Source organism: Oncorhynchus tshawytscha, linkage group LG03 (genome assembly GCF_018296145.1).
Source record: "Oncorhynchus tshawytscha isolate Ot180627B linkage group LG03, Otsh_v2.0, whole genome shotgun sequence".
Taxonomy (NCBI): Eukaryota; Metazoa; Chordata; class Actinopteri; order Salmoniformes; family Salmonidae; genus Oncorhynchus; species Oncorhynchus tshawytscha.
In genome coordinates this window covers 27,877,267-27,889,945 of record NC_056431.1, presented here as the reverse complement: position 1 = coordinate 27,889,945, position 12,679 = coordinate 27,877,267, and the positions used below count along the sequence as shown (strand labels likewise).

At 39.3% G+C, this 12,679-nt stretch overlaps 1 protein-coding gene across 1 annotated transcript; it reads left to right on the top strand.

The window, feature by feature from the left end:
- The first annotated feature begins 4,739 nt into the window (after window positions 1–4,739).
- Window positions 4,740–11,053, top strand: LOC112233055 (growth/differentiation factor 6-A). The gene is made up of 2 exons (XM_024400438.2): window positions 4,740–5,361; window positions 9,444–11,053. Exons 1-2 carry the CDS (start codon window positions 5,010–5,012, stop codon window positions 10,334–10,336), a joined length of 1,245 nt encoding a protein of 414 aa, XP_024256206.1. The 5' UTR covers window positions 4,740–5,009; the 3' UTR covers window positions 10,337–11,053.
- Window positions 11,054–12,679: the final 1,626 nt, after the last annotated feature.

Here is a 12,679-nt window from a genome sequence, read left to right as displayed (position 1 = left end):
TTGTGTAATTTAATGTCTGTCAAAGTCAGACAGACTGCTGTAGATAATTGGCAAAATAATTTGGCTTACTCTTCCCATCTGCGAACAAACACACCAGACACCCACATCACACTACACCCCAAAACCAACTCATGTTTGAATTCATTCATGGCCGCTAGCATTTCTTAATTAACCAAATCTAAAATGATGCCAAAACAGGAAGTTCTGTCTCTTTAAAACTAACTAAGGACATGTTGCACCTCTACCCTGCTACCTTTCAGATGAGCCTAGAAGGAGGACAGATGAGAATTGGAGGCCAGTGGAGTTTTGGGAAATACACGGTAGATGTATGTATTCCAGAGTAAAGATTGTTCTATAGTAGAGAGACCCACAGCAGCAACTGTAATTGAGTACTGGCAGTGTCTGCTGTGACAGGTGGGAAGGTGAAAGTTCATCTCAAAGTGCACCAAATTCATGCATATAGCTGTTGAAATTGCTTCTTTTTTTGTGCTGGGGGAGAATGCCCTCAGCCCCACCTACTGGTTCAGGGCTAAGCCCTGACTGTCTTCAAATCATAGAAATACCCCAGATTGTCAGTATGGAAAAGCAATTCTGTCTCTGACTAGAATTTGAATAGAATTAATACTTCTATGTCTAAAGGGGGGGGGGGTAAATGTAAATAGTCATAAATCTCGATTTAGCCTGAGCAAATTTTCAAATAAATTATTGCTTTTTCTAAAAAAAATAATACAAATACAATACTACAATCTCATTGTCAGTTCAATGTGTTTTTTTTTACTGTACTCTTCCATAATGTATGGTAAAGCATAAATACATTAACCTTGTTTTATTTCTTACAACCTTCAACAGCACAGGTAACCTTCCATTATCTTACAAAGAGAGAAAAAACTGTCTATCAGAGATTTTCTGTACTCCGACTTTCTATTAAAATATTGTCAAATCTGAGAGTAATTTGAAGCACTTGAAGCCTAGTTGATAGAAAACTAAAGTCTTTAGTTATTCTCGTTGACTTTGCAAAGGATTGTAAGCGTTCCTTTGAAATGACGTCACATACTACTCTGCTTATCACCTTTACCTGCAGATCAGTTTCGCGCCGGGCGAAGTGGCGCATGCCTGTAACCCAAGTCACCCGGGGGCTGAGGTTGGCGCATTGTGTGAGCTGAGACGCTCTATGTCGAACGGGTGTCTGCACTAAATTCAGTATCGATATAGTGCTCCTGGGAAGGCCGGGCCCTCCATGTCGTCTAAGGAGGGCTGCACTGGCCCAGGTTGGAAACGAAGCAGGTCAAATCCCAGGTGCAGTCCAGTAGTGGGATAGCGTCTGTGAGTAGACTCTGCAGCGCATCATTCGCAAGACTTCACAATCCAATTTGTATCATCCCCCCAAAAAAGTGTTTAAAAAAAATCTGCTTTATGGTGAGAATTGCTTCTACAGCATGCTTAGTAACCATTCGACCAATTTAATCAGGTGCTCTTCTGAGAACTATACTGACTCATACTGACGAAAGAAGTGTATAACGTAATTCAGCAGGGCCCGTTGAGAGCAACATTTATTTGAGGACAAGTAACTGCCAAAGCTCTCCAAACTCAATGTTCAGATTGCAGAGATCAGCAGACGGAGGCTGTTAAAAAAAAAAAACAGATCAAAGAGGTGGGGAATACTGAGTAGCTTCACACTTGTGGCCAGAACATTCAAGTAGCCTACCCCTGTGACCAATGGCTACCTAATTGTGTGAGACATCAAAAGGCCTATTCTCATGTGAAACATTTGGATTAAAATACTGACCCTGTCCATGTGTCTTAGAGTAAACTTAAAGAGTGAAAGCTCCATGTCAAAGCGACAGATATCAGGAGGTGGTGGACAAATGCTGCCATCTGCTGGAGTGTACTGCAACACAATGGAATAGTAAATCATGCTATTTCAACCACGTGCTATTTTATGGACTGATTTAATCATGTTTATTTCTCCACATACCAATTTATAGAGATGCAAATAGATAATCATTCACACTAAAGTTTTAGATAAATGTAATAAATGCATTTAAAGGTTTTAAATCCTAATTTAAAACCTCAAATATGCCATATACACTACCGGACAAAAGTTTTAAAACTCCTACTCATTCAAGGGTTTTTCTTTATTTTTACTATTTTAGTGAAGACGTCAAAACAAGAAATAACACATATGGAATCATGTAGTAACCAAAAAAGTGTTAAACAAATCAAAATATATTTTATATTTGACATTCTTCAAATAGCCACCCTTTGACTTGATGACAGCTTTGCACACTCTTGGCATTCTCTCAACCAGCTTCATTAGGTAGTCACCTGGGATGCATTTCAATTAACAGGTGAGCCTTCTTAAAGGTTCATTTGTAGAATTTCTTTCCTTCTTAATGCCATTCTTCGTCTTTGAGCCAATCAGTTGTGTTGTGAAAAGGTAGGGTGGTTTACAGACGATAGACCTATTTTTTTTTAAACCAAGTCCATAATATGGCAAGAACAGCTCAAATAAGCAAAGAGAAACGATAGTCCATCATTACTTTAAGACATGAAGGTCAGTCAATACGGAACATTTCAAGAACTTTGAAGGTTTCTTCAGGTGCAGTCGCAAAAACCATTAAGCGCTATGATGAAACAGGCTCTCATGAGGACCACCACAGTAAAGGAAGACCCAGAGTTATCTCTGCTGCAGAGGATAAGTTCATTAGAGTTACCAGCCTCAGAAATTGCAGCCCAAATAAATGCTTCACAGAGTTCAAGAAACAGACACATCTGTGTGAATCAGGCCATCATGGTCAAATTGCTGCAAAGATACCACTACTAAAGGACACCAATAATAGGAAGAGACTTGCTTGGGCCAAGAAACACGCGCAATGGACATTAGACGGGTGGAAATTTGTCCTTTGGTCTGGAGTCCAAATTGGAGATTTTTTTGTTCCAACCGCAGTATCATTGTGAGACGCATTGTGGGTGAATGGATGATCTCTGCATGTGTATTTCCCACCGTAAAGCATGGAGGAGGAGGTGTTATGGTGTGGGGGTGCTTTGCTGGTGACACTGTCAGTGATTTATTTAGAATTCAAGGCACACTTAACCAGCATGGCTACCGCAGCATTCTGCATCGATACGTAATCCCATCCGGTTTGGGCTTAGTGGGACTATCATTTGTTTTTCAACAGGACAATGACCCTGTGTATGGGCTATTTTACCAAGAAGGAGAGTGATGTAGTGCTGCATCAGATGACCTGGCCTCCATCCCCCGACCTCAACCAAATTGAGATGGTTTGGGATGAGTCGGACCGCAGAGTGAAGGAAAAGCAGCCAACAAGTGCTCAGTATACGTGGGAACTCCTTCAAGACTGTTGGAAAAGCATTCCAGATGAAGCTGGTTGAAAGAATGCTAAGAGTGTGCAAAGTTGTCATCAAGGCATAGGGTTGGCTATTTGAAGAATCTCAAATATAAAATATATTTTGATTTGTGTAACACTTTTTTAGTTACCACATGATTCCATATATGTGTTATTTCATAGTTTTGATGTCTTCATTATTATTCTACAATGTAGAAAATAATAAAAAATAAAGAAAAACCCTTGAATGAGTAGGTGTTCTTAAACTTTTCACGGGTAGTGTAGATAAAAGCTCAAACTTTACATACCACAAAAAAAATCTGCATCTGAAATTGATTTTGTGGAGTTCTTCAAAACTGGGTAAAGTATTTGGTTGGTGAATCTTCTGGATCCAATCTTACCCAACTGTCATTAGAAATAGGGCCTGCATAGAGGTTGGCTTTAGTCCTAAACATACACAGAGTAAAAACTATGGCAGACACACAATTAGTGAATGCATCAATACCTGCATGCATTATAAATCACTGTGAAGTTGTTTCCTGTCTCAAACTATTTAAAATCTTATCACTGTGAAGGACCTTGTCGGTTTGTTGACCTACTAACACCACAGTTAGTTAATATGTTACTGACAAGGCCTATGCATACATCTTATCTCTGACTAACCCGTTCAAGATTGGAGATTTCCACAAGGGATTTTCATTGTCCTTTATCTGGAGACATGATGGCCTTATCATGAACTGAATGACACATTTTTGAGGATACATTATTATCATGTCTTCATCAAGTGGGCCTAGATATTTAGAGAAGTACGGGTCGTATGATTTTGAAGCAACTTGCAGTTCATGGCAATGCCATTGGAGGCCGGTAGAGTACAGCAAAAAGATAGGCTGAATAGCGTAATGAATAGTGTTCGTGCCATTTATTTTCTTGAACGGAACACATTCTCTTCTAGTACTTTCAGAATCTATTGATACCCATTGCCAATTTGGTTCACGCACAGAAATACAATATATATAACCGAGGTCCTTTGTCTTGAAAAGTAAAGATTGCACCTGTGACCTTCGTTAGGGATGTAGAACATCGTCCCAAATAGCTGAACTATTGCGAAAGGTTTTTATAAAGTAAAACAAGATGGCCCCAAATTCTTTTCATGTTTGAAATAAATAAAATGTTTTCGTGTCTAAAAGTTTATTGGGGGGGGGGGGTCTTAGATAATTGGTTACATTCATCAATATAGGCCAATAGGCTACTCTCTCAGCTGGTTAGGAACGTTCCATGACCTCTGCTCTGTTGAAATCTTTGTCCAACTCTTGACCTATGCCAACGTGTTATTGTACCTTTAAACTTGGCTTCCTGTGGCGTTACTTATGGCGGTGAGACACGACTTCTCGGCCATCGGAGATGTCTCCTCCGTCTTAACGTCCATAGAAAGACTGGGAAAAGTTCTCCAATAAGTAGGCTACATGAGCGTCTGCAAGTGGGCGTGTTTCTCTATTGATTCAACAGTCTCCGCTCTTGTGTGAAGTCGAGGGCGCGAACGCACTTTTCTGGTGAGAAGGGAACGCAGAAGTCTAACTGACGCGCAGTCTATCTTCAGCTCTTGCTGTCTAAAATCGCTTCATTGTGGAGAGGGCTTCGAAACATCTTTGGGACACTATCACCATGGACGCATTTCAAGTACTATCGTTATATTTGTTACTCCTCTTCATTTGGAATATACCATGTTTTCAGTCAGCTGCCATCATATCCCCCTCTATGCCAAGGAGAAACAAGGGAGTGAAGATACTTCATGATGGACAAAGGTCAACCACATTTCTCAAAGAGGTCTTCGCATCATCCCCTATGTTAAGCCGTCACCGAGAAGACTTTAATAAGGACGCAATTGTGCCCCACGATTACATGCTCTCCATATACAGAACGTATTCGGCTGCAGAGAGACTCGGACTAAACGCAAGTTTTTTCCGCTCCTCAAAGTCTGCAAACACCATAACAAGTTTTGTGGACAGAGGAACAGGTTGGTCTCATCTAAAATGACTTAGCTATGTAGTCTACTACCGTTGCATACGACCAAGTAACAATCTTGCTACGTTTGTTCTAGATTTGCACACATCGCTGCAGCCATGGTATGCATTTTTTTTAATCTAAAAAAAAACACCCCCTTTCACAATAGCATAAACTATTAATTTTACAATGGCTGTCTTATTGAAAGAAATGCTGGAGTTGCAAGTTGAAATGTGGAAAAATTGTGTGCCTGTTCTACTCTTGACCCATAAAGAGTGCCATAAATTAAAATAACCACATCAAAATAGAGTGTGCTGGCCAATCTAAATATGTAGAAGTTTGAATTGTAAAAGGTACTATTAATGAGTGCATAAAACGATATATCACAAGCTAAAGTGCAATTATCTTGTCAGCCTCAAAGTTGCACTGGAACGTTATCACCGTTTATGAGGGACGCATTACGTTTTGTTGTCGCATTCAGTTCACTTTGAGCCCTTGGGACACATTTTAAAGAGCCATAGGCGTACGTCAGTTTTGCAAAGTAAAAAGTTATATTATACTTACATTGACCCCCAGGTAAAACGACAATAAAACACTAATTGAGGCCCTATCTAAATGAAGGTAGTAAATCATTCTCTATTGGTCCCCGCGTGCACCAAACCCATCCTGCTCAAACCTTGCCTTGTCGTCCGACTAGACTATCTCAAAACAGAGCCAATTGTGATCATCATAGAAAAAGTTATATTTCCAAAGAACTTGTGCATTCATTTACAAATTGGTGTAGGACTATGTGAATCAGTGAACACGTCAAACAGGAAATTACAGTTGGCTTGCATCAAGATAGCAATGAACAGTTTGTGTTACAGATCATCATGCAATCTGTATGGCCAACTCTGCAGTTAATAAACGGATATATTAGAATGGATTAGGGTGGGCTACAGGTGATTAGGGACAGTTAACTGTGTAACAAGGTGATTTGACGGATTTGATTAGACAGACAAAGGAAGATAAACACCAACAAACCGAACACATGTACGTCTGCTTTATCTTTAGAGGAGAAATGCAATCAGTTAACGTCATTGTTGCCATTATTTCCCATCTGTAACATAGAGATGATTTGGTGAAAAAGCCTCACTTTCCCCCTGATTTTGATTTGATGTGTCACTGGCTCTGACCCTTCTCTGGACTCTCTGAGGGTTGCTTAGCATCGAACCGCTGATTGGAGTATTTGAACTCGTGATCTAATTGAGTGTTCATGTCATAACATATCAAACACTGTCTATTCTCCCATAATGACCCAGCTCAGCCAATGGCACATCACCAAAAACGAAGGAAAAAAATGTAAGAGCACGTCCTTCGCTATGAAGTGGTTAGTATTTTACTGTGTACCTCCCTGTGCGACCGCCACTTTAATTACTGACAATATTTTTTCTTCCGTTCTCTTAGCACATTGGTTGTTTCTGTTAAGATTCTACCAGGCCCTCGAGTGTTGAGTTGTATTGTTTAATAGGTTACAACATAATGTTTTTTGCACTTTAAAAAGTCCGAAAAGTAATATTCATGCGACGGCGTCCGTGCGTAATATATGCATTTTGCGCTTTTTCAGCTATTACGCACAGCTCTTTTTGGAAACACTTGTACTATAGACGACACTTTTGTATACAACTGAAATGTTTTATATTGTGTAGCCTTTCCCCTCTGCAGGTAAAATAAAAACAATTTATGCAAAACAGATTAGGAGACGTCCCTATGTTCGTTATGGTCGCAAGGTCAGACAAGAATAAACCAAATGTATAAAAATTACTTTTGGCACTTGAAGTAACTCATTAAAACGCAGATGGTGCTCGCTGGCCTCGGAAGCCACAGCACTAGAAATCTCTCTCTCTCTCTTAATTTATATATATATATATATACTCCTCTCCTCCTCACTCCTCTCCTCTTCGGTCTCTTTCTCAACCTTCAGAAAGTTGTAGCCTAATACATAAAAGAAAGCGTAACATCAATGTTATATGTTGTCCACAAACTCAGATAATACAACAATAGGCCTAACATAAATGGACGACGCCGTATCGTTCATATTTTGGTCAGATAAATATGTAAATTACATATTATTTTAATTTGTCGAGTCTTATCTCCAAATCAACAAACTGTAATGTCTTTAAAAGTTCTTTAAAACAGATTCCCGCTGTAACTTAAAGTCAGCATAATCAGGCCAAGCACTTTTGAACCGGGAGTGTTGTCGTTGGCAAGAGGAGATTAAATATAAGCGGGTAAGTATTTTAATGAGGAAGAGGGGAATTCAGAACTGTTAATTATTTGGTGACCTTGTATACGATTTGTTTGAGGTCTTATAAAAAACCTTAATGTAGACCATACGTGCAATGTTACTGAAACAAACACAAGGTTTCACTCTACTTTTACTATTAAACTCTGCAGGGTTCACAGAGGGGGGAAAGTTCTGGCAACCATGTTCAAATATCTATTTAGAATCAAATATTATTTTTATATATGGCATCTATATTGGAGTAATAGATTAATAGCCTACACACAGGGCGCAATTGTTTAGGCCTAGAACAGGCTACCAAGAGTTGTTGTTTTTATTAAATAAAATGTTTTTCAGTGCATTTAATTTGATGGACAAATGATAAACGGAATCACATTTGGTTGATATTTCAGAACACCACAGATTGATCTGTTTTATGTAGGCCGAGTATATTCCTGTTATCGTGAATTGCTAAAGAAAATCGCATTTAGTTTGGGGAAATAATTTGTTCATGGTAGCCTTTTTACTTCCGCCTATTTGAGTATTTACCCAATTATGCCTAAGTATATTTATATTTGACTGATGAAAGATGAGGAAAATCAAAAGTTCTGTGTTTAAAAAAAACTATAAAGTATTTGATGAAATCTTGGGTTTTAGATATAAAAATAAAACACTGCATACCGCCGGTATACCCTTCACAGAAGAAATGAACAATATTCTAACTTAGATGAGAGCACATTGACTCGCTGGGATCAAATATGTGTGGCCTTGGCCTCGTGGGTCTCGAGCAGGGAATAATGTATTAATTCTGTATTGTTCAGTTGAGTGTACAGTAGCCTATGTCGCCTTTGGTCGGTTGAGTCTGGCAGAATCCCCATCCGTCATGTCACTAGGCCCCTCGTTTCTTTGCTTCACAACTTTGATAATCGTTTCAGAAATTATTTTTCCCAAGCAAAGAATAATGAATAAACTTGTTTGATAAAATATTCACTAATTTAATCAGGCTCTTCGTTTAGTGGTGATAGGCCTACATTGAAAAAGAAAAGTATTCTCAGAAGGGATTCATTTGGGGTGTTATTAGAAAACAATAGCCTAATATAATTGACATTTAAAATGAATGATACTATTCAAGTTTGCTTCTGAATTTCACATTTATCTCCCAATAATAATTAAATGACATAGGCTATATTTCGATTCTGTTCTAATAATAAAAAGTGACAACATTTAAAGTACAGGGCAAAAGTATAGGAATATAGGCTACTGAACGGTATTTTGCACATCGAAAATGTATCAAATCCAAAAGGAGAGAGAGAGAGAGAGAGAGAGAGAGAGATGTAATTGCCTGCTGTTGTATTGTGTTCATAGGCTTAGCCTACAATATTCAGGCTACTGTCTCAACAATTGTATCTAAGTTTCATGGAAATAAAGTTGATTCAAACAGGTGACACCTCATCATATTAGGCATAATGGGCAAATCTAAATAATTGATTATTATGGTAGTTGTTTTGACAAGTTTGCACCTGTTGATTATTGATGTTAAGAGTGAAGATGGTTTATTCTACATTACCAAAATGAAAATCACCCTTTCTGCTCAGAAATTATATCAAATAGCCTATGATGTTAACTACGAGACCTTTAAAAAAAATCTAATTTGATGACGTGTCAGTCGTAGTTTGTCTCAGCTCGACATTGGAGTGGGCACAGAAAAACAAGAGAGAAGGCCAGTGGATCTGGCCTCTTTGTGAGAATGTGAACCCTCCTCCTCCCTCCCTCTCCTGAACACTGTACACCCTAAGTGAATCTGACTGCAATTATTTCTTTTTATCTTGCAGACGATCTCTTGCACTCTCCTTTGCGAAGACAAAAGTATCTGTTTGATGTCTCAACCCTTTCAGACAAAGAGGAGTTGGTTGGAGCTGAATTAAGGATATTTAGAAAAGTGCCCGGGGATTTGCAAACGTCCCCGACAGGTCTCTATGACATTCAATTACTCTCCTGTCGATCAGAACGGCTACTGGATTCCAGATCCCTTGATCCTCTGGATTCCCGAAAACCAGGATGGGAGGTTTTGGACGTGTGGGAAATGTTTAAAAACCGGCATCACTCTGCCCAGGGGAGCCAGCTTTGTCTCCAGCTCAAGGGCACTCTTGGTAAATCAGAAATGGAAATCGATTTAAAACAGATGGGATTTGACAGAACCGGTCGAAACCAGCAAGAGAAGGCCATCTTGGTGGTTTACACCAGGTCCAAGAAAAGGGAGAACCTGTTCAACGAAATGAAAGAGAAGATCAAATCGCGCGGATCCGGGAGCAGGTCGGAGGAGGAGAGGGGCCTGCGGTTCAAAGCCAGGCGCCGACGGAGGACTGCATTGAACAATCGGCATGGGAAAAGACATGGCAAAAAGTCAAAATCTAGATGCAGTAAAAAGGCTCTGCACGTTAATTTCAAAGAGCTAGGGTGGGATGACTGGATCATTGCGCCATTGGATTACGAAGCGTACCACTGCGAGGGCGTGTGCGACTTCCCTTTGAGGTCGCATTTAGAGCCAACTAACCATGCCATCATTCAAACTCTCATGAATTCAATGGACCCCAATAGCACACCTCCTAGCTGTTGTGTTCCCACTAAACTAAGTCCCATCAGCATTCTTTACATAGACTCGGGCAATAACGTTGTGTACAAACAGTACGAGGACATGGTGGTAGAGCAGTGTGGCTGCAGGTAGCGTCCTTTTCTTGTGCGACACTTGAACGTATTTAAACCCCGTAAAAACAAAGATAAGTCAGTCGGCCCAGGTCAGGATATGAAAGCTGTGGCATATCTTAAGCATATAGACCCATGCGTTCTTGCCATATCATGGTGCGCCTAAACTTCACTCAAAAGGGATCCACGAGAGACATTATTTGCAGTGTGGGCCTATGCAAGCATATTTGTGTTGGTCACATTTAAACTCAGTACAATCTCACATAGCCTTATCTGTCCAATTGTTGTGTTAAACTAATACATACTCCTAGTCTACATTGCCGTCCATATGATGTGTTTTTCAATTGCATAGTCTATTGTTTCGCGAGGCCCCGACATGGATAGACAGTTCGTTATAAACCATTAGTCCGCAGGAGAGGAGTGGCTATCGACAGGCTAGTGATAGGCTATCATTTGTTCTTTTCTGAGCAGACTTGGAATTGTTGGTCTTCCATCAGTGAATTACGTCCGAAATGGGCACAGTGGAATGCACCTGTTCAAACTAGGCCGCAGTCACGGGATAGCCCTTGTGCATTGTTGCAGCTCCCTGCAGCGGTCTTGCAAAGAGGACTCATTTGTAGCGGGTGTTTCCAGGCTCACTGCCAGCATCCAGCTGAAACTATCGAGCTCTTCTGATGCGTTATCAATCGGCCCTAGCACCCCCCCACCCTCTCTCTCTCCAATTTCTCTCTCTCAAATATATTTCTCTCTCTCTCTCTCTCTCTCTCTCTCTCTCTCTCTCTCTCTCTCTCTCTCTCTGTCTGTCTCACTGTCTCTCTCTCTCCCTTTCTCTCTCCAAAAGGTGAATGTAATCTACCAAACACACAATGGGCTCTGAGGAAAAGAGATAACGCAGGTATGCCTACAAGAGATGTGTCTGTGCGCCCTGTTTCAACCGAATGGAGTGCGCGCTCGAGTCACCACAGCCGGCGGGAAACGAATGCAAGACTTTAACAGACGATTCTAAACATGGGCTCTATGGACATAGGCATTCATATTGTGCCTGTCATTTTACAGTTGACTGTATCTCGATGACTTGCTGAAGGCACACTGAAAGGCATTTGGACCCGGTTGCGCACAGGAGCACGTGGGGACACCAGAGGCCACGATAAATAATCAAGACAAACATTTGCATCTCCAACGCATCTTACAAAAGGCACTTCCACAACTGACTGCGGCAATGTCATGTAGTCAGGAGGAACGCCTTTTTTCGTGATAAATCGACTGACCTGAAAAGACTCGCAAACGAGATATTTAAATGCACATTAGCTTTGAATGCACTGCTGTTCGTTATTTGAGCTGTAAATATTTGTATAGTTATAACTTTACAAGTGCAACGAATGAAGAAATGACAAAATGCATTTCTTTGTACATGTACATACTTTAAATGCACTCAAATCGTTATAATATCTATTCTATAATAATTTTATTAATGGTGATGTACAGAGTTTCATGATAATCATATATTTCTTACATTGATAAGAGTAATTTAAGCTGTATAAAAACTGTTGAGGGTGGAAATACCATTATTGATGTCTACCTCATAATTACCTAGGTTCTGAGTTCTGAGGTGCATTCAACTGTGTTAAATTCTTTTAAATGATATATGAAATTATACATTTATATAGGCCAATATTATATATGTATGTATATATATATATATATATATATATATATATATATATATATATATATATATATATATATATATATCTATATATATATATATATGTATGTATATATCTATATATATATATATATTATAGGATATTATTCCACACTATTACTGTACTAATAAAGTGAAGAAAAAACATCCAACACTCTTGTTCTTCGGATGACTTAACTCGCCCTCTCTGTGAGCTGATCCTTTTGACAGAGAGAAAACATGGTTTTTAAGTGATTTATAACTGCTTGTTTCCAATGAAGTTACAGATATGAACCACACTAATTACAGTACCTAACGTTACTGTAAGTATAATGCTAACTCAAGTGGATTTGATTTGAATAATGGGAAAAACTCACACTTCAATCGGCCCTTTGTGCATTTTTTCATGTTGACCAAAATAAGAAGTGAGAAGAATGTCTCCTTTGATGATTGGATTATATTAACTATGGGAAAAAAGCATTTGTTTTACCCTTTCTTTCAAAGCCTGTATATAAGCAGAGATGCTCTTTGTTTGTATAGTGTTCTGTTGCTCAACAATATCTATGCATATTTCATTAATATCAGTCTTATTGGATCACAATGAATCCATGATGTATTTCCAAATTTTAACCATTAAATGTGCTTGAATGACAAAACTAGCTTTTAGCAAAGCATGGTGTT

Excerpts from the sequence above, each read along its gene's own strand:
- LOC112233055 (XM_024400438.2), top strand. The coding sequence starts at position 5,010 with ATGGACGCATTTCAAGTACTATCGTTATATTTGTTACTCCTCTTCATT. Across the intron at positions 5,362-9,443 it reads TTTTGTGGACAGAGGAACAG|ACGATCTCTTGCACTCTCCT; the intron begins GTTGGTCTCATC and ends TTTATCTTGCAG.